Raw genomic sequence first — 22,893 nt, 5'->3', positions numbered from 1 at the left:
CTTTCAAACTTGCACAGATTTCTAAAATCAAAATTAGTCTTATAACATACATCAAGAAAAGTCAAAGCACCAGAAAGACATAATAGAAAAGCATCATCTTGACATAACAGACATGACACCAATCATTAATTGAGCTACAGCAGTAAAAGATGGAATGAGCCTTTTCTTCATCTTAAAAATGAGCATTTTTACGTTTGCCTATTTTCTTCCCTGTTTACATCATTACTACAATTAAAATTCAACAGAATCTGATTTTAATACAAGTATTCAGTTATTTTAGCACTAGCATTTAGTATTTGTAATAGACAGGAATACTGTCTTTATCAAAAAGGAGCACCTGCTCTTAAAGAATCACTTTAATAGCATCTTCTTCAAATAATACTTTTTCAATCAATATTGTCTTGAATATTCTGGTTTCTTTTGCACAGTAAACATAGTCTCTCATTGTCCATTTAGATGACTTTTTTCTTATTATTTCTTCTTATAAAATCATGAAATACAGTGTTACATCGGAACAGTGACATTTTGATTAAATCATCACCATAGACAGAGTCTACAAGCAATGACAGCCAGGCAGATAAAAATCTTCAAAAAAATAGATTTGTTCCCGTTGCTCGGTTTTGGGTGCACTACTACAATTGCTTCTAAACGCATTGAGATCTGCAAAGGAAGTTTCTGTGTCTTTCAGATGAAGATGGCACTCTACATGAATGCTGTTTTTCCCTATCGGCAGCTTGGGAAACCTAAGGAATATGAAAGGTACGTGTAAGGGTCTGAGGATATTGCTTAGAAGGCTACTTGTCAACAATGTTATCAGATGCAGCTGAGTCCAGATTTTCCTTCCAGGACTTATTGCTATGTATTATTATTTGCACTGTCATTGCATCTAGAGTTCCAGTACCATTATGCTAAATTCATTATCTAAAGAGGATCGTGTAGTCTTTATTGCTTTTGATATAATGCTTTATCTTCATTCTTTATAAAATAATCTAAATAGACTTTCATAAGCAGTAAGAGCCTGTTTTGCTGTTATAGGGCTGAGGAACACCTGCAAGTCACATGGATTCGCAGGAGAGAGAAGGTAAAATGGTTGGGAGTGTAAGGGACGCTTCATTGCAGATCTCAGTTTTATGAGAAACTGCATTTCATTGCAAACTAAGTAGCCATTAGTTGTGAGCCTTTTATGTAAAAAAGAAAATCATCTAAGGGTCATTTCCCATACTGGAGTTAACACAATAACACTTGCAGTAATGCTTCTTAGAGGTAATAACGGAGATGGAGTACAGCGAGAGGCTTTCAGCTACTGATGGGCTTTGCGCTAGAGCAAAAGTCTCTCAGGAGCCTCCTCTGCTCCTCCTGCAAGTCACAACACTTGCAGCCACGAGCCTCTGCCACAAGCAGCGTGCATCCATAGTTTGGCTTCTTTAGCTATCACCACCGCAGGATTGCTTGGTGCTAGAGGGTCGTGCAACGGTGCCACTATAATAGACAGGATCTCGCGAGCGCCTAGAGAACAGCTCAGAACTGTAACAGAATTAGTCTGCTTCCGATTGCTGCACTACCACAGATTTTCTCCTCATATGACAGAAATACCTGATTAATGCACTTGGGGCCCTTTAGCCATGACATTTGCACACCAAACACCAATTTTACCAGTCTCTGGAAGAAATTGTTTTGCAAAACGTATTGTCGCATTCGTGTGGCAAAGAATCAAGTGTCTTCCCTTCTGAAATCGAAAGCTTATCTCATGGGGGCTCACATGAGTGAGAGTGGGAGGATAAACATAACCAAATATGCTAGACAAATCACAGCAAACACACCCAATTTTCTTGCCAAATATCTTCTGAAACCCGAGTCCTTGGGTGTAAAAATTATAAGCAGCATGTGGCAATGAGTTTTTATGGTCCCAAGGCATTTACGATATCAGTTAAGAAATTTATCAGAAACCTTCAAAACTAAATGTTCTCATTAGGGATGGTCATATCCAGGGACTAAAACAAATGTACAACAGAAAATCTACTCTACTCTGTCAAGAGATCCCCAATTTATCTGATCACTTCAGTGACTATTCTTTGAAGTACATGCCATAGAAATATATGCTAGGCAAATGTCAGGAATGGGTAAAACATGGACAGATGAAGAGCATAGCATATTAAAAATATTACTGTTAGAAAAAAGTAAAATATCTCAAGGGGGAAAAAAGACATTAGGCTAGTTCTTTTATTATCAAGGAAATATCTTTACCAAATGATAAACATTCCAGATGATCTTTATCAACAACCAATTGAAAAAGGCAGTGGGATTATACCTGCTGTGTTGGGATTAAAGGTATTAACACCCTGACATATCATGCAGATATTAACATTTTGTTGCAGCACCACACTTCAATTGCTTTTAGCCCTTAAAATGTCAAAAAATCATCAAAAATTCTAAAAATCCCGGAACCATAGTCTCTATCAAAATACAATCTGTGGTCTTACTCAGGGGCTAAGAGGCATCTTTAGTTCAGTCCCGAAGGATATCCGTAGTACTATTCAGGGAACAGAACATGCATGAAACTAGAAGTTGAGACTTTTGGATTCTATTCCTGGTTTTGCAAACATTTACTATGTATTCTTGCATTACCTTTTTTCCAGTAGATGCTAATATGTAGACTGACTCAAAAGGATTTCCATGAGGTTGACTAACACTGGCAATGTGTTTTAAAATAATGACAGTATAAGGTCCTAATCAATGTACAGTTATCTGACACAAAAAAAATCACCTTAAGAGTGTCACTGCTGCCATTTTCAGAATGAGCAAGGATTTGACATTTCTTATACATACTCACTTTTCATGAGTTTCAAATTGGAAATTTAAACTTTGACCCTTCATTTTCAGGCCGACAAAAGGTCAGTAGTCTTTTTAAGGGGTTTGAAGTATCTTTTGAACTACAGTCTTTGACAGCATGCCCTTATGAGCTACAATATTGAAAATGTTCAGAAAAATAAATTTCAGATTTAAAATTTTTACCACAGGTCACCAGGTGTTTCCACCCCCAAATACACATTTTTTCTGTAAAACTGTCATGTGTGGAATGAGACTGCCAAGTTTACAGGAACTAAGATAGACCAAAGTCAAGGTTATATTCAACTGACTTTACCCCAGCAAACTGCTAAAGAAATCTGAGTGCAAGTGCAGGTTTTTACAGCACAGCTAAATTAATGAAAATGCTAGATTTCATACCAGTAATAAGAATCTCTGTACTCTCACCTCCTTCCAAGTTGATTAAAAAAATCCCAAACCAGAATTTGCTTTGCTTCTAGAACTAAAAAAAAGACAACTTTGAATTTCAAACCTGCTTATTAAAATGCAGAGTTGTGTGTCAAGGGAATGAGGGAAGGAAGGAGATCGGTATCAGAATTGCTTGTATGAGATCCCGTAACTAATGATTTAGAAGAGAGTGTTCTTCAAGTATTGGATTCTATTCAGCCGCTTGATTTAAAAAAGGTTGGTAATCATATCCCTCCATGCATTCTTATTCATGTGCTTTGCACAAAAAACACATGCTTTGCTTCCTTTTTTCCTTACATTTATTTACTTAGAACAATAAAGATGCTAATTATGTTCATATATGTTGATTTTTTTATTGCTAGTACTGCAATTATTTTCTACACTAAAGCAACTGAATCAAGACTGCTTCAAACAACAGGACTAATCTATGTCTTTTGGAGACGTTTTGTATGACTGGATCTCTTTCTATCAAGAACAAGATGAAATGCAATATTTGTCATCTAAGTCCCAAAGCTGCTGGACTCTAAATGATTTCACTACCGAAACAGCTTGAGGAATTCCAAACTATTTTTCTGTTCACATCACAAGCTTTTGACAAGATTTATTTCTCTTCTCCTTTGTAAAGGAACTGCACCTGCTCACATATTTCTCTTGCTAACAGTGCATATATGAGTTTACACCTATAGCCTATGTACATATAGCAGATAGGATGCTTTGTATCTGATCATTACAGGTTGTATCTGATCATTATTACTCCCCCACAATGTTAGTAGCTGTAATTTGTACTGTAGTTTAAGACATACGTAAAGTTAAACCAGGTTACAGATTGCATCTAGTGTCATAGTAAGCAAACAATTTTCACAAACACTGGAACTTTTTTTAAATCACACTTCAATAATATCTGATCTTTGAACAAAATTTCTTAAGTATTTCTGTATATTTTATGTTATTAATTTCAGAGGTGTCTGGACTCTCGTAAGAAATTAATACAATGTAATTGATATAGTGCTATTTATTCTATAATTTAATTATGTGATTTTGTTTATAATGATAGTTGGCTTGATATTTTATAACCATTGAGGCAATTTGTTTTATTACTTTGTTAAAAGCTATTGGATTTTATTAAAGCATCAAGACATTAATAATTATTGAGTGTTGTAATTTAGAAGGGAATAAATGAGCTTATTTTGTGTTGCCTTTATGTTCATTAATAGGAATTAAATGACAGTATAATCACAGATTTTGTTTTGTTATTGAGTATTCCATCCACTAACATTGTTCCTGTATGCATTTAATCTAAAGTTCTGTACAAAATAGCCTTTATATGAAGATTTATAAGCTCAGGCTTACACTGCCTAGGATCTGCCATTGCCTTTTTTACCTGTATTTGATGACATTTAGATGACCTAGACTTCACTGTTCAAGACAGGTATGAGCATAAAACAAAAACATATTTTGCAATCCAAAGCCTTGTTCAAATGTTCATCACTTTCTTTTAAAGGCTGTGGAACAACCACTACTGTTTTCTTCCTCTGCACAGAGGCCATTGTTTCCAGAACCAGAAAGGTCATAGTCATCATTTCCCATGTCACATGCGAACACAATGAACACATGTAGTCACTCTGAGTTATTTGGCATGGAATTCAATCATCTTTATTTGTAGAAAATAAAATTGTTATTCTAAAACACATCCAATGTGTTTATTGAAGCTATTAATGCAGTACTTCTAGGTAATAGGAAAAATCCCCGCAACAAGAAACATCAGCAAATATAGCACGGGATATGGTTCACCTAAGAACTGATACATGAGCAATTACAAAGTTACTTACCATTTTGTTCTCTCTGGACTCCAGCAGCAAGCAAGTCCGGTTCCCCAAGACTTATATCATTGAGCCTGGTTCCTAGACACTCCATGCAGAGATGTTTGCACCATTCCTCAGCCTCTAGTTCTGGAAAAAATAGACAAAAGCATCAGTGGAAACATTTTACTCAGAAAAGTAATGAAGTTTTTAAAAAAAACAAACTGCTTACAAACTAGTTTTATGATAATTTGCTTGTTTTGAAACATGAGTTATTAACATAAAGTTCCAGACCTACTTCTTTGCCTGGAATTATGAACATTTAAAAGGACTCACACCATCAGGATTGCACCCCCTGTTTTCAAATTGGGGGGTAGAGGGTGGAGTTAAAAAAGAGAGAGAGAGAGAGAGAAAGAACAAGTGAGATTTTAAGGCAGTATCTTTCTAGAAAAGCTGCTTGAAAGAAAAATGTAAATTAGAAAAAAATAAGATATTATATCTGAAATATTCTTTATTGCTCTTTATTGTTATAAAAATAACATTTTAAAATAGTTCCAAAGTAGTTTTCTAGAAGTAAAATAAACTAAAGTCATAAAAAGAATCCTCAAATACAAAACTTTTTTCTTTGCTGTACTGAATGGCCACATCTGTTAAATCAGTCTGAATACTGAGCTCCGTCAGTTCTGTCCACCTTCTTTTGTCCTCAGAGCAATCTGGAATATTTGCACAAAAATTCAAAACCTTCTGATCCAGAGTTTGTTGTTGCATCTCATTGATCTACATCTGTGAGCTCCCCAGCCCTCAGTCTACCGAGACAAACTCACAAAACAGTACAACAGACCCCCTCCACACCCAGACTTCACTTTCCAAGCGTAATACCATGAAATCCCTGGAACTGGTCAAACAAACCACATCCCAAATTGGCTTTCACACAGCGTGAAACCACAACAAATAAAATAATGCAACTAGGCTGACTGTCTTTCAATACAAAGTAGGTTTCACCTAGGGGAAATTTTCTGGAGAGCAGACTTGGCACCAGGCTCATGCTGAGCATCTATTGTCATAATCAGCCTAACTTTAGGATTGGATGACTCCAGCCATCTAGCAGTGTTTCTATCAAATTGCCCAAGTATTTTTCATTCCTTTTTTGGGGGACATTTGGGAAATACTTATGCGATAATTTCTTCAAAGCAGTGTTAAAATTTTGAGAGTAAGAAAACACTGTATGCATCCCTTGAAATATCCAGTGATGATGATTCACTGTAATTAGTAAAAACATATATCTGGGGAAAATCTTTCCCATGCACAACTGGTACAGTCCTCAAATCCTCACTAAGTTAGGCACAGACAGCAAGTGGCAGAAACATCTGCCAGACAAGAATGGGAGACAGGCACAAAATTCACAGATGTGCTATTTTATTTAAGGCCCTGTCTTTAAAGAATGGTTTATTTCTGAGTTATTCTATCAAGTTCCTAGGCAAGTAGTTTGAAGCACAGAGTCAGTTCTGGGGTTTTTGAGAGCCAAATGTGGTTGTTGTTACAGGGACCCAGAGAATTCAGGGGGGCTTCATAAGACTGCTGCAACCAAAGAGGTCTCCCTTGACCCTTCCCGATTTTTTGCAGAGTCTTTGTCTTGGGATGCACATCTCCAAAGTCTGTCTTCCCATAGCATCCTCAGTTTCAGATGACAAGAGAGAATTTTCTGTCAGTAATATCTGGATATGATTTAATCTTGTATGTGAGGAGAAAATATTGAGGTTATGGGGTACTGTTCTTTAAGACTTTTTCTACAGATACATCTATCTTCTTGATGGAAGTAAGGACAGAAAAGGTATATCTCTGGACAGCAATAAAAATGTAGGACTTTTAATGAGAATAAGATGAATTTGGTTAATAATCTACCTCCAAATTTGCTTTCTGTTCATACATGAAGAAAAGAAGATTCCCTCCTGCTTTCCATTCCTCTCCATCAGCCTTTGCCATCTCCTGGGGTACTCTTGAGGTCTGTTGAACCAGAGCCATGCCTATAAATCATAACTTTCCCTGGAGAGGGCTTCATGCTGGGAGACAACAGAAAGGGACCATAAGACACGTTGCCATATTCTGGTGGCACAGAGCTGGTGCTGGGGACACACTGGCATACGGGTAAGCCAAGCCTGCCAGGGAGGATGGCACTGATTTGCCCAACTGGTGCTTCCAGCTACAGATAAGCTTTGAGGAATCAGTGGGAAAAGGCTGGTAGCACAAAGGTGACAGTGCAAATCTAACCCAGTGGTCCCATGCTTCTTTCTCTTCCCTCCCATATTTTCTTTTCTGCTGAGACTGTAAAACAGAACAATATAAATGCTCACCAAATGGGCAGCCCTATAAAGAGCCTATGATTTTTTTCATGACCAGTATATAATTGTTTACATACTTTATAAAATATATATTTTATTACTTTATTTTATTGTGCCTGCAGCCCAAATGAAAGGCGACATTCTGGAAATATAGAATGAGATGATAGTAAACATATACAAAACTATTCTTTCTAATTTTACAAACATCTAGGGAGAAAGCAAAACATATCAGTGTTTCCATAAGTCTAGCTTAGCACTGTTATGTATTCAAAACTGGACTCTTGTTTGAAAGCAACAGGTTCTATTTATATGCATTCTCACACCATGTTTCAAGCAGAATTATTAGGAAACAAAAAAAGGGTTGCTCTTGGAAGTTATTTCTTGTGAGAGTCTTTCTTTTCATCTCCTCAGTCCACCTGCTTACCCCTATTACAGGAACATCTAAATCTTGAAACTTTGGATCCAGAAACAGCCTTTCAGGGTGTTTGAATCTGGCAGTTTAATTTAAGTTGCTGCTTCTTCATGACATTGATGATTAGACCCAGATTAGATCATTCTCCAACTGCCACACAGAAGAAACTATCTAACTGTGATCACTCTAAGATTACACTGTGTTTTGCAAAGTATAGGCTATAATGTATGCTATATAATTCAAAATTTGTATCTTACAATAACTATCAACTGCATACTACAGAAAATACTGTTTCAGTGAAGAACTGAAATATCTTCCCAAAGAACTGCGAGGATTTGTGTATGTTGTCAGAAGCGTCAACATTAGCTGCAAATGTTTTTGAAAGGTCAAGAGTACGAGTGAGTTAGTTTTACCTAACACATCCTGATAGCTATTGCTTACTTGCAAGGGATTGCCTTTTCCTTGACACAAATGTGAAACCTCTTTTAGAAGCAGGTGAATTACTTCTCATAGCTAAAGTCATATTTCCCCTTTCATCATGTATATCCATAAAGCAATTCACCATTCCTGTGCAACCAGTCTAGAATGCTTTGTGTTTCTGGATATCAGATTTAATATTATTTATGAATTTTGAAATGTATTTATTATAAGTTATAGCACATAAATAGATCAGTCACAGTAGCAATCTTTAAAGAAAGAATAACAGCCACCATGTTACCAAACAGAGATACCATAGTTACCTCTTTATTTTGAATAAGTGCAAATATTGAAACAGATGAAATATTGCAGTGGAACGAAGCCATAAAAAAATGGCAGCACAATTCTTATCTTTAATGCATGCAAATTAGATTTATTGATGGTAAATGTCACTGGAAATTTGGTCCATCAAATGGTCAGTTGAAAAAATTGGTACTGAATAATTCAGTTTCGACTTAAGATAATGGAATTGTTGTACTGAATGATAAACTGTAAAGCGTGTTTGCACAGCTATAAATACAATCAACATACTTGCATTTTCATCTGTCCTGTTATTCAGTTATAATAAGCTGCTATACAAATGTCATGAGGTGAGATAAAATACAAAGAGATGGGAGACCTTAATTAGGCCCTGCATGTTGCATAAGAATTACCACTGGAAACAAATCTGTAAACTTCTCATCTGAAAAGACACAGCTTGTTTGTGGCAATATTCCTCTGTAGTTTACCTAGGCCTCTCAGCCATTGCATGAGGTTATGTGATGAGGCGTTTTTACTTCAGTTCTCACCTGAATAAATTCATGCCATTCCCCAGCCAGTGGAAACAAATTCCCGCCCCTGAAGTGGTGTATTGCAAACAGGCAACACCACAGGGTAATGTTTGTTGATATAATCATAGTGAGCAAATTATGTTAGCAAATCCTGTTAAAAACATAACTTGGTAATAGCAAAAGAGCACTTCTGCTGCTCAGATCAGTTCATGCTACACAGCAAATGCTACGAGAGGGGGCTGAGGAGGAGACTATTTTTTTAGGCCAACCTTAGAGATCTTTGTATCAGAGTTATACCAGCTAAAGATGGGACCGTTTTCAGACTTCCTAACTTAGGAAACATCTGACGTGTAGACTAAGCATAATACCCCAGGACTCCCAATAACTTCATATTCTTTCATGTTTACCTGCTAAGTTCACATTGTACAGCTCGAGAGGAATCCATCACCACCCACTGCTACGAGCCGCCAACACAGCCGAGTATCCCTGTCCTGAGATAAAGCCCCAAATACATGAGGACTGTCCTGCTCTATTCAGCTTTTTTCCCTGAATGACTGTGTCCATGTTCAGTTCCCCGAGGCAGCGCCCTTCGTTGCAGGAGAAACCATCCCATCATAGCAATGGCAATGCTTGCATGGGCAAAAAATGGCTCAATTCATACCTGACTCTTAAAGGTTAAAAACAAAGATGAGACCATTTGTCCCTTCCCCTTTTCACGCAGCCCACAGAAGGTAAAGCGGCCCAGGATTTAAGTTGGAAATAACATGTACAGGGGATAACAGACATTTTCTTTGCACACCTGTAAAAGTCTCATTTACTTTTTGAGCTTTCCCTAATGTCAAACTGTACAAATCTAAAATGTTAGTTTCTTTGTCTTTGAAACATTTCTATGTATTTTCTGCTGAATAGTTTGACTACTCTTCCCTCTAAACTCCTTCATAAGAAGTCCAAATCCAACTGAATATTCTTTCTCTGACTGAAACCAGAGAGAGAATTTTTCCTGTTTGGATTAGTAAGATCTGAAAATCTCTGCTGAGGAAGATGGTTCAGAAAAGCCACACCTGCCAATTTATGTCTTCTAAATCACCACCCAGACATAAATAGAAGTCTCTAGGAAAAAAAAAATCACAGAATCCCCATAGGACTGATGTGCTATCATGCTGAACCACACACAATATATGCAGCAACTTAATCTCATTTGTTTCACTTGTATATATCACTAGTGCCTGCAGGCACATAATTTCTTATTGAAATTGGTAATACTTTTAGAAAAATCTGTCCTGTATCACATGATTTTTGATGATTTAAATACAATTTTTATTTGATAACTACTTTAAATGCATTACACCTAACAGTGTCTCCATTACTTGGGGTATTTTTACAAGAGCACTTCATGCACGCTCAAACGCAGACACGAATACAAAGCAGTAGGGCTATTTTTAACTCTTTCACAAAAGAACATACGGATTTTACTTATGATGAGTAATAACATGTATTGCTAATTAACACTCGTTATACATGCATTATGCAATTATTTCTGTTAAATGATAGATAGGAAGTAATGAAGGGGAGATAAGTTCTATTTAGTGTAAAAGAACAGAAAATTAGGCCATATAGAGACTAAAACTTGCTTCCCAATTAAGTAATAATAAAGATTGTGGGTTGTAACTGTGAAAGCAATTTTATTATTAAAATTAGATTTGTATTGACCAATTATATTTAAAGTTATTTCATAAGATATGGGACTCATCTATAGAATTTTTGCTTATATCTCAACAGAAAAAAATAGGAAGAAACTTCCTGTGAATCATTGAACCAGAAAGTCAAAGGAAGTCATAAAGGAAAATTACATATGCTGTTAACCTTTGGTTGTTACTGAAAGTGCTCTATATTCAGGTTGTTATTTTATAAGAAATAAGAAATTATAAGAAATAAGAAATTACAGGAAATTATTTTAAGGAAAATGTGAGAATATTCTTTGAGAAAATATCTATGCATTGAATTTCTACAATTTTTTGCCATTACTCTTTTTTCCTTTTCCTATCATAAGACTATTAATTTGTAAGTATTTTGACTTATTAAAATGCACACATATTTTTGAATATATCATCAGTTAATGACATTCTTTTTCTGTCCAATCTTAGCATATTAAGAACTATAGTTTTCCTTAAGGAAGTATTGAATAACGCAGCAATCAAGCTAAATGAATAGTTAAGAACATGAACACATATTATTTTGTAACTTTAACCATTGGTATATATTGCAAATACACTTTTTTTTAACTGAGAGAAGATATGATCTACATACTATATAAGAAACTCCTATTTTCCCATCATTCACTGTTTTAAAGTTGTTGTTGACATGAGGGCAGCACTACTCATCACAGCAATTACCAGAAGACATTTATTAGCTATAACAAAATTAAATATTTCTGCCAAAAATTATCCACACTTATCTAGAGAAGCTGCAAGATACATCACAAATAGGCTTCTGATAATTTAAATTTGTGCATGTACCTGTGTTTCCAAATAGCCAGTTGTGTGTCCCTGTTGTTATCTAGGTATATGCAAACTGACATTTCCGTGAGGATTCCCCCTTCATTTCTGAAAGTCTGATCAAAGCTGTTCAACTTGATTAACCAGCATTTGGCTACCAGACAGTCTACTATTCCATCTTTAATGTAAACACTTATGGTGTTAAGTGAATGCTTTTGAAAGTAAGACAAAAAGACTTGCCATATTGCTGTTACTGTTCATTAAACTATTTCCGTAAAATACACTTTATTTGCACCCAATAGCTACACTTCTACTTACATCTCTCCTTCTTTCCAATGTAAAATTGCACACATAGGAATCAAACAAGTAAAGCCTACAATACATTATATATATTGGTGGATATATGACACAGGAGATAAAACCTCCCTTAAAGAGTCATGAATAGACTTAGCTTTTTGATAAGAGTTTCTCCCATCAAAGTATTATTTATACCATATCACACTCAAATTTTACAAGGCCAAGGTAATGTATATATATTCAGCATATTGTCATTAGTCAAATACTTTGTAACGAATAACGCCTAATGATTGCAAAACTGCCTAACATACCAACCTCTTCAGAACTGCATGGAGACTAAATGACTCCATATACAATGGCAGCTACAGGTGCACTTGCGATGAAAGGACACTCTTCACTCAAACTCTAGAAAATGCCATGCAGAGCTGACTACCAGTCTCCAACCATACGAAATTTCCCACTTGAAATGTTTCTTGAGAATGTAGTTTACATATGAAAAAATGTACTTTTTCTTAAGAGTGAATGTATGGGAGAATGAAGAGAAATAGTTTATTTACAGGAAAGTAATTTCTCTGTTCAACACTTACTTGTGTTAGCATAACTATAAGACATATTTTGTTTCTTTAGGTAAAGGTTGATGTCTGCAATCAAAAAAGTGAATATCACATTATTCAGTAATTAATCCTACAGAAATGAATGATGCTACTCATGAAATAAAATGCTATTTAGTGGTATAAATAAGTCCTTCAGGTTAGATTTCTAGTTAAGCTCACAGATTGTGTATACTACTTCACACTGGGGACTAGTGCCTTTCATCATATCATAAGTGTTTAACAAGTAGTAGTATGTCCAATAGATAAATAGCGAGCCAATAGAGCACGATTGCTCAAAAATATCCATAGCAACCTTTTTGCTCTGAATACAAACTTGCTTTTAAGTGTTAAGTAAGACTTATCAAAACCTTCCTGGAAATAGAAGAAACATTTATTTAGTGACTGAAAGCCCCAGGTCAGTTACAAGAATCTGCCATGGGAATTGGACAGATCCCCAGGACTGTCAATCTATACCTGCTTAAACAGTTATTAACGTCAAACGACAATGGCATGAAAGTAAAACAACCTCAGGCAGCTTGTCTGTAGTGAGAATGACATAAACACCATCAGTCAAGTGTCCAAAAAGGGTCTGTCACCAGTAACATAATACACAGAGGATGCAATCACATTAACTTATGCAGCCAACGCATGAAAGGCAGTTAATGATGGTATTTGTCTGGCTTAAAACTTCAGACTATTTCAGATTTAATCTACTCCTAGGATGATTTTATTTCTCTTGGAAAAGTTATAGGGCCTTTTTTTAAGTGAAGGGAAAATTTAAGTTAAATAACTTCTGTGTAAGTCTGAAGTGCTTCCGTTTTCCTTTTGTCAAGCATTTAACTCACAACCTTTTAAGAGACTCCATATGCAAAGAAACTAGTACAAATCCTAAGATTCATTTCACTTTTTTTCTCCAAATATTCTGTCTCATATTTGAATCATTAACAAACCTTACTGTTTGAAGATCAGAAATACTGTTTGATAAGGAGAATAATTATCATAATATTATTTCTGTAGAGAAAACCAAGCTGATAAGGACATGTTTCAGGGTGTGGGAGAAGCTATATGCACCATTACCACTACGTGCTTCATTGCTTTTATACCTTTGACCACATGACTTTCACTCCAGCCATTTGAACATCTTCCACATGAAATCAATAGGAATAGCCAACAGACTAGTAGACTACAAAGTGTCTGGAATCTTCTGTTCTTTCTTTGGCTAAACATATCCTGACTGACGCAAGACTTCTAGTTTTGAATACTTTGTTTTATTAAACACTGTCCCCCCACTTTGGCTGAGCACAGAAAAAGTATGGTCAGTGCTGCACCCTTCTTATGTTGCAAAGGCTTTAGGAAACCTCTCCAAAAATGCTGCTGTAAGCCTCTTTTAACATAACAACAAAATCCCAGAAAAAATCATTTTTCTTTCTCTGCTTCCATTATCTATGAAATATGGTGTTTTGCCCCAAATTCTAGCAATATAAATATTTGATTCTTTGCTATTATTACAGTTAACAAGTAGAATTTTATGACATTGAAGGTGAAAAGAAACAGTCCCTCTTCCACAGATTCAAAGTGATTGCACTCAACTTCTGACTGAAATAAACTACGCAATCATAACACAGTGGTATATGCTGTGTAACTCGATTTTTAGCTGCAAAAAAATTTAGTTTGGGGAAAAACTAAGTGTTAGCTATAGAATATGGTGTATCTTCTATTTCATTTTTGGTGGATTTCAATATGGCAAAATTGCGAAAAGAAAATTTTTAAAATTACATAGTTGATACTTATTATCTAAGGAAATACAATAAGTAACATCTTCCTCAGATTGCATATCTATATTATTTAAATCTAAAGGGCTCTTTTTATTTGAAAATTTTCACTTGTTTTTTATTCTCATTTTACACGTTTCTTGTATCTTTTATTCTCAGAACGAAATGTATCCTTACATTTTATATACCTAAATATTTCAAATTAAAAAAGTTATATGTAAACCTAACAATGAAAACATTCACACTCACCGGTCAGGCAACATCTCCCCTCCCACTGCCCCAAATATTAGTATTTTTAAATGAAATTGTATTTAAACTAGGCCATTTTAGATTTCTGTTTTTTGATATACACTACTGAAATCTCTAGCAACATAATCTTAAATAAGAGAGACATATGGCTGCCTGAAATGAGGCAGGCTCTTTAAAAACTGAAACTCATAATCCTTACCCTCACTGACTTAATAGGACATGTGTTTTTTGTTTTTTTTTTTCCAATGGACCGCTTCTAAGATGCAGCCCAGAAAAACTATGTCCTTTGCTGAACCAGGATAACAGCAAATAAATCCAACTTCAATTACGTGTCATTTTCCTCCAAGAAAAGCAGAATAAGTCTTGATGAATGCAATCTTACAGAACATACCAAGATTAAATCCTTTGAAAATTCAAGAACTTCGTGCTGAATCATGGCTTAAGGCCATGTTGACTGGAGACTCACTAATTAAAGATTGTTTTATTTCAAAACTTTCACGCTCATTTAGGGGAAAACAACACATCCTAAAAGTATAAGGACTGTCTAGATATAACAAAGCATTTCCAAGCATATCAAGTGAGAACTGCAAAGAAAGGTTAGAATTTAGACTCATAAATCAGGGGTGCCTATTACAGAGAAAAGCAGTACGTGGAGATGCAGTTGTAAATTATACACACTACGGATCAACTGCCACCTGAGAGCTTACTTGTGACCTGATTTATAGCATGAGCAGTCCTAGAGGATCTCCCCTCCCCTCCCCTCCCCTCCCCACCCTTCCTCTCCTCTCCTCTCCTCTCCTCTCCTCTCCTCTCCTCTCCTCTCCTCTCCTCTCCTCTCCTCTCCTCTCCTCTCCTCTCCTCTCCTCTCCTCTCCTCTCCTCTCCTCTCCTCTCCTCTCCTCTCCTCTCCTCTCCTCTCCTCTCCTCTCCTCTCCTCCGTGGCAGAGCAGAGTGGCCAGGATTAACGCCCTAGCCAGACTGCTCTCCTTTGCTCCGTACTTGGGACTCCAGGCAAAAATCCTCTTGGAGATCCCTCATGAACTAAGCCAAATTCAAACTCAAGTTCTCCCTAGCACATATCCTTATAATAGAGAGAACAAGCTGGAAAACAAATTATAAACAGAAATAAGGTATTAACAGTGTTGATGAAAAAATTTAACACCATCATTTAATATGGAGTTATCTGGCACCATCAGCATCTCAGGACACATTCAACAAATGGGCAGAAGTACAATATATATGCTGCAATATGGTTTTCCTTACTTTCTGCATTAATGCTTTTAAATGAGGAAACAGCCGACTTAAGTGCTACTCTTCCTTCTGCTTGAACACACTGGCCTACTTCTAGCATTGCTACTTTAAAAGAAATGCAACAAAACAACTTCTTGATTTTTGTGATATGTGAGGGTAACAGAGTTTATCATCTGCCTCATAAACCAATGAATTTGACATCAGGGTTTTTCCCCTGGATCGCGGTGTTACAAAAGACAGCGTAACAGCAGCAAGATCACTAGAAGCAAGGAAACAGCAGAATTCTCTTCTTTTTTCCATGTTGGATAAGGGTGGGCAAACCTCAACTGTTCTTTACAGTTTCATAACAAACCCTAAACTATGCGTTTGCATAGAATCTCTCTAATTGGGACACAGAAGGTGATTTAATTTTTACTTTCAGAAAAAGATATTCAACCATCAATGTAACAGTAAGGTAATTAGACCTAACAAAACTGTCCAAATGTGGCTAAGATACTCAACTGAGCAAAGATCATTCGCATACTCACTGCGACAGTCCTCCTCATCGCACTAAGTTTGGAGTGGACATTAAACAACTACAGTGTTTTCAAGACAGACACTACTGCACCCAAAGACAAACATCATCTTTACTGAGGGAAAACATTGCTTAATACAATGCAAATAAACCATTTTTTTTTAATAATTGCAGTAATGACTTTCTGATGCATATATTTTCTTGGAGGATAATTATCATATTTGACTGGAAAAGGGTAAAAATCACATTTACTTTTATACTACTTCAGTAGTTTATTTTACTCAGATTAGCATTGTTCATGCTAAGTCCTCCTTCCACCTAAGCTAACTCACATAGTACCCAGTGCATTTTCTAACTTGTATTCAGCCTTTCTTCAGAAGCCTTTCCTATGCTTCCTATGCTTCTGAAATGAAAGTATATTACTCAGCAACTAGGGCAGTGGACACTTTGATCAACAGTATTATACAACTGTTATTTTTGTACTATATGTTTGAAGCCATGAAATTCCAACAGCATCATGGTTAGTAGTTTTGATATTTCTGTTTAAAAAACATAGATAAAAAGGTTGGTGGTTTTTTTCCTGAATTGAACGTTATGCAAAAGGTATCCACTTTCCTTCCCTTTCAGTCTTCTGATAGGGAAAAGGAAAGACGGTCAGGTTTTTTGTTCCTATCCCTGTAATTTGAAGTTGAAAAATTTTAGTTTCTGTGAAAAAAGGGGTTTGGGTTTTGTTTGCTTGTGTGCTGTTTTTTTGACACACAATCAACATTCTCCACTGACAAAAATGCCTTTTTCCTATTGGTTCTAGATAGTACCTAAAAATCTCACACTTTTTTTGGCATGCTTCATCTACCTCTGTTCCATGCTAGTAAACCTGAGATTACTCTAAGATGATAAGTATTCCAAAAGAGAACATCTAATTAAAAATCTGAATTGATGTGCTTAATAAGAATCTCATTCAACTGTGTAATTTTCAGTTCACATTCCTCATGAAAATGAAGAGCTGGAGTGACCCTATGTCAACATCCTCCAAAGAAAGCAAGTCCAGCAGTTAGGTTTCACCCTCAGGCAAATAACCACTCTCATGGCAGATGTCAAAATTGTCTTTCCTGAAAGCACGATAGTTTCAGTACATACATAGACACGTGCCCACCTCCCCCACTCACCCATATATGCATATATATATTTTGCTCAGGAAATCAAATGATTCATCAGCAGTCAAGACCCATTTTATGCACAAATGTGTTTAAAAATGTTTCACGTACTTTGATCAGTCGCATCTGTTGGAGTAGAAGCTTTCTACGCCTAAAATTTTATTTTCTGCTACGTGTAATTAACTGAAGAATTTTTCTGAGGAATTTTTCATAAGGAAAAAATAAAAGTTGTCTATTCATCAGGGCTCAGCACTTAGAGCTGCTGCTTGATCAAGGGAAAAAATGCAGCTAGCCAGTATGATTGATATTGAGAAGAATAAGTATTTATATAGATCCTAATTTTTTTGTCTAACTGAAAAAATCTCAAAAAGTAGATAATAGTAGCATTTGTTCTTGTGAGTGTACCTATATTGATCTGTGCACTATGATTTATGTTAGCAAAATACAGATTTCATGTTTATGTAAATTTTCTGTGAAACATTAAACTGAACTTAGACTTTATTGCACAGTATACTTTATAGAGCAGACATATGGCTTTAGACATATTGTAATTTATAAGCAAGCCCATTTTCTACCTATGTGTAGAATATACCAATTCATTATTTTTAATGATCATTCAAAATCTACAAAACACAGCATCTGAGAAAAAAAATGGCTGAAATATATTCAGTTTTTTTCTAATTAAGACCCCCCAAAAGTACTAGAGATTTCTTCTGATTAGCTTTTAATCCCCAAAATATTTTACTGATAGCAATAAACTTTCTATCCAAAGTTTAAAGTTCAGTTCTGTTATTTGCTAAAATAATAAGATGCTTGATTTCTTCTCTGCATTTTAATTAAGCAAATAACTGTTAATGATATCTAATTTATCATCAGATTAATTTATAGGTAAACTGGAAAATACCTAAATTCAGATAAATTGCAAAATAAAACCATTAGGCTAATTTGCGATCCTTGAGCAAACAGTTCAAACATTAGTAGTACATAAGGCTCTGGAAATTAATCACACCATTTCTTTATATTCTAAAGAATACTTTTTTAACTAATACATACCCCATTTCTGTAGTTGCTCGAGCTCATGATATCTGTATTGATATCTGAACCTTAAGAATCTGTTAATTGAATTTACGGTTCATTTTGTGTTAACATGCTTGGACTCATTCACATGTAGCTACATTTCTGACTGAAATTTTTTGTTGAATAATGTAGTTTTCCAGTGGCCCTGTGAAGAAAGATTTTTTTCCTCCTCCATTCTTTCTCTCTCCTAGTGTGTCTATTTATCTGAACAAAAATTATGAAAGGATTATTCTGCTGTCATTGGACAATATAACTGTATAGACAGGGACTAATCTGACTACGCACATTCACTCGTTTGTACAAAGCTGAGAGCACTGCACAGAAACCCTCAAAAAAAAGCCGTACTTGGCTGACTTAACTATCGTTATTTGAAGAGCTTCTAAGGGAACCAGGGAGCAGCTGTCATACAGGAGAGTCCACTGCAGGTCAGCTTTGGCATAGATACTGCTAACAAATGATACAATCCAAAATAAAAATATCAAACCAACCTTCTTTTCAGCTAAGCAGTAAAATTATCTATCTCACTTCCTGTGAGTACAAAGCAATAGAGCAGCACCCGTGGCTCTGATATGTACTGAATTCTGAACAAAGGATTCCTGGCCCACTGTTGTGCCCTTACCCCATTCAGAGATTTCTTAGAGAAGTGCCCGTATTCAGGAAAAAGGGATGGAATATTCTCATGTTGTGCAAATAGCCAAAATCTGCTAATCTCATTTGACAGAAAGCAGTGGATTAATAAATACAGTCATTCAGAAATAATGAGGATAATAAAAATGGAACCTATAGAAGTATGGCACATTGTATTTAGAATAAATGCAAACACTAAGCAGATGTATAAAGAACAGATAACAGACGCACAAAACATACAGCCTTTATTGGCAGTTCAGAGCAAGATCTTAAATCAGCCATGTTTGAAGGTCATTGAATTAGGCATATTATTTTGGAAAAATAAAGCCTTCATGAATTTGCATGTAAAATCAATGCATGTATCAGTTTCCATACACAAAATCCATGGTGTAATATAGTAGATTGAAGTATGAATGAAAGAAACTGTTATTATACCAAGGATATTGAAAATTTTGAGCAGTAACACTTTCCTGAGCTAGAAGAAGAGAAATCTTTTCTTTTTACATCAGAGAAATGAAAATTTGACATTGCCTTTTACTCCCTTAATTTGACCCCCCAAGTTTGTATTCATAAATACATGTATAATGCCTAGAGTACAAAAAATTAAATTTCTGTGAAAGTTTGTACATATCTGCCATTTAGAACTATAAATTTGTGGTTTTCCTTCAAGACATCCATTAAAGACATTAAAAGAATATTTATTTCTTTAGCATTCATAATAATCTTCATCAGTCTTCATACAGATTTTTTTACATGCTGTCATATACTTGATCCACAAAAGAGGCTAAAATTATAGATGTGTGACATCTTTCAAAATTAAAATGATTTAAAACTTCAAAAATTACAGATTATCACCATTCTCTTGATGTAGTGTGCACAAAGATGCAAACTGCCTATAAAATAGTTTGACCTAATCACACACAGAAATGTACTCTTCTTCCAACTTCTTCATAATTCTTTTGGGATATGCCAGAGCTACATGCTCACAGATTCTAAAATTAAGTCCTCAGAAATTAAGATTTTCACTCCTCTTCCCCTATGGACGTACACTAATCATTTTAGTTATACTTATGTCTAAGTTTTAACTAAAATCATAATTTTTGACATGATATGAACCTAAGGAAATCTCCAAATATCAACAAATGCATAGCAGTCTGAAGGGCCGGTAAAAACTCATAGTACTCTTAGAGATTCTTCAAAGTTGGTCCGTAACCACAATAAACTATGTTTTTATCTAACTCAAATTTTTATAGATTGCAAAATATTTCTCAACAGGAGAGTATGATTATTAACATGAAATATGACATGGAAAGAAATCTAGTTGTATTCAGCACACAATGAAGATATCGTTACTAATCAGTTAGACAAAGATAATATACAATTAGGTACTCTGAATAACACTGATTCGTACTTTATCACTGTGTAACAGCAGCAGAGGACAGCATTTAATACTGGAAGGGTGCTAATATAGCTAGTGACATATGCTGGGAGCACTGCTGCTTAAATTGCATAGATGTCATGGATGTTGTGCTACCCTCAGAAAAGATTCACGCTGTTATTTAGCAAAAACATTTTGAAATGACACTGGCTTTTTGAGTTTCCTTCATTAATTCATTTCCCATCACAAGAAAGAATAGAGGAGATAAGTGTCAGACTCCCTGTTTAATTCATTTCTCTTTGTTTGAATCAAGTGACTGTAAGCTGCAGCTGAGTTTAGGCTAGGCTTCTTGCACACCCAAGCAAACCTAGCACGGTAAGATCATTAATGTTTAGAAAATAAAATGGAAGCTACACAGTCATATATTTTGCCATTTTATTGCATTAATGTTTATAGGAACATACTTAAAAAAGACCTGTCCATGCTTTTTAGATGAATTAATTAATTATCTACAGGCTTGTCCATTAGCACATTCAAATGTTCTTTCATTTTACATTTATTAGCCATATTCATTTTATATACCCAGAGCAAATTCTCTAATTTGATTACTTCAATTGCTAGGTCCAGTCAAAATTATCCATAACACAATCTAGGCAGGAAAAAACAGCTGTAATATCTAGTTCATGTTTTATTTATGGCATATAAACTTCAGTTAAAGGATTGATTTATTTTTGCGTTGAAATTGAAATGAAATGCTGTGTTAGTGAAAGGTTTGGCCGATGAAGAACTCTAAAGAAGCACAGAAATTCATATTGTCACTGAACGAGCATCACTGTGAAATGGAGTTGGTGGTTTGAGTTTACTACGGTATTCCAAGGGGGTATCTTTGGGGATACTTAACAAAGTACTTACCATTCATCAAAAAAGTGATAAACTATATCAGTGAAATATTGTTCTTACTGGCAAGATGATTAAATAATAAAGCTGATAGACTTGGTTCCCTTTTTCTCTTGCCAATAAACATTAAGCTTCACTAATTCCAAGTTGGCTTTGTTCTTCTGTTAGCTGTTAGGTTATTTTTTCCCATTAATTATACATTATTTTTTAATGAAGTATAGTTTAGAGCCAAGTGGTGACCAGTTTTTATGGTTTGTACTTGTCTTCATAGGAAAATAAAAATATTATATTTGTATTTTAACTTTAGAATTATACATACTTCTAGCAAAAGGTTTAAAAAAATTAACAAGGAACTCAAGATTATCCGCTTTTCAACTTTACCTTACATGATCAAAAACACGCAGGCTAGTTGCTCCTCAATGCTACTCCGTAAAGTCATTAACCTACTAAGAGATGCTAGTAACTTTATGCTGCAACATTTTTCAAAAAATTCACTGCAAAGTGAGCCCAGAAATAGGTACAAATCATGGAAAAAATAAGAAATGTCCCAAAAGTGAGTTCAAAAACAGGTAGAAATCAAGGCAAAACTAAGAAATGTCCCACATTTTCTATATTTAGTCTTCCAGAGACCAGACTGATCTAGATTTCCTAGCAGATGAGGATCCCTCCTAATTTGAATGAATATGCAGCTTTCACTTCAAAGTAAGGCTCAGATCTTCACAAGGTGTCAAAAGACTAGTACATGTCATAGGGATTTTACTGAATATGAAGCTTGAACCCATAACATATGACAGCACACCATATGGATGCATTTTAAAAACAAAAAGCTGAACACAATTTGGAAGTATTTATGTTACCTTTGTGAACAGAGCTGTTGATTCTCTCTTCACTGTGGCATTTAAAAGAATTAAAATGTGTGATTGGTCAATTTGAATTAAGTAAAAAAATCCACCTAAAATCAAGCATTCCAAAACATATCTGAAAGGATCTAGTAAACTATCACATTAAGTGGCCCTCAAAAACTACCAACAGCAAAGCAAGCTTGATCAGCTAAGCACATGCAGTATGTAAGTCAAATATGATATTGACTGTGCTTTTAAAAAGATTTAAAAATTGATAAGAACTGAATCTAAAGCAAAAATGCCAAAAATATATTTTCAACATAAGCATATTGTATGGGAAAGTGCGGAAGAATGTCGAGGAGATAGGCGATGGAAGCTAGCCAGACCGTTCCGTGGGAAAAGGAGCATCAACAGGACATGTTGACCCATAGCCATGTAGCTGGGCCTATGCCAGTGTGGTGTGCACCTGGGCTTTGACTCGAGATTAGCGATGAGCTCAATGTGCCCACTGCGCATGTGTGTAGTACACAAAAACCACGTACAGTGTCCCCCCGGCGTTCCTCGCCACGGACCGACGCTCAGCGGAGCCAGGGACTCTCCCGCTCCTTTATTGCCTCGATCAGGAAATCTCTGCGGAACCCCCGCTCAGACGCAGAGGTAATAAACGCTAAGTGTTGA

General features: G+C 35.5%; 1 protein-coding gene across 2 annotated transcripts in view; it reads right to left on the bottom strand.

Moving 5' to 3' along the window:
• The window catches only part of DOK6 (docking protein 6), a 266,798-nt gene that overhangs the window by 105,772 nt on the left and 138,133 nt on the right, over window positions 1–22,893 (bottom strand). For both annotated transcript variants that reach the window (XM_067290751.1, XM_067290752.1), the window contains exon 4: window positions 5,103–5,222. In XM_067290751.1, the coding sequence (XP_067146852.1) occupies window positions 5,103–5,222 (120 nt within the window). The remainder of the gene's footprint in view (window positions 1–5,102; window positions 5,223–22,893) is intronic.

This window comes from Apteryx mantelli, chromosome 2 (genome assembly GCF_036417845.1).
Source record: "Apteryx mantelli isolate bAptMan1 chromosome 2, bAptMan1.hap1, whole genome shotgun sequence".
Lineage (NCBI taxonomy): Eukaryota > Metazoa > Chordata > Aves > Apterygiformes > Apterygidae > Apteryx > Apteryx mantelli.
This window is presented reverse-complemented; position numbering and strand designations above follow the sequence as displayed.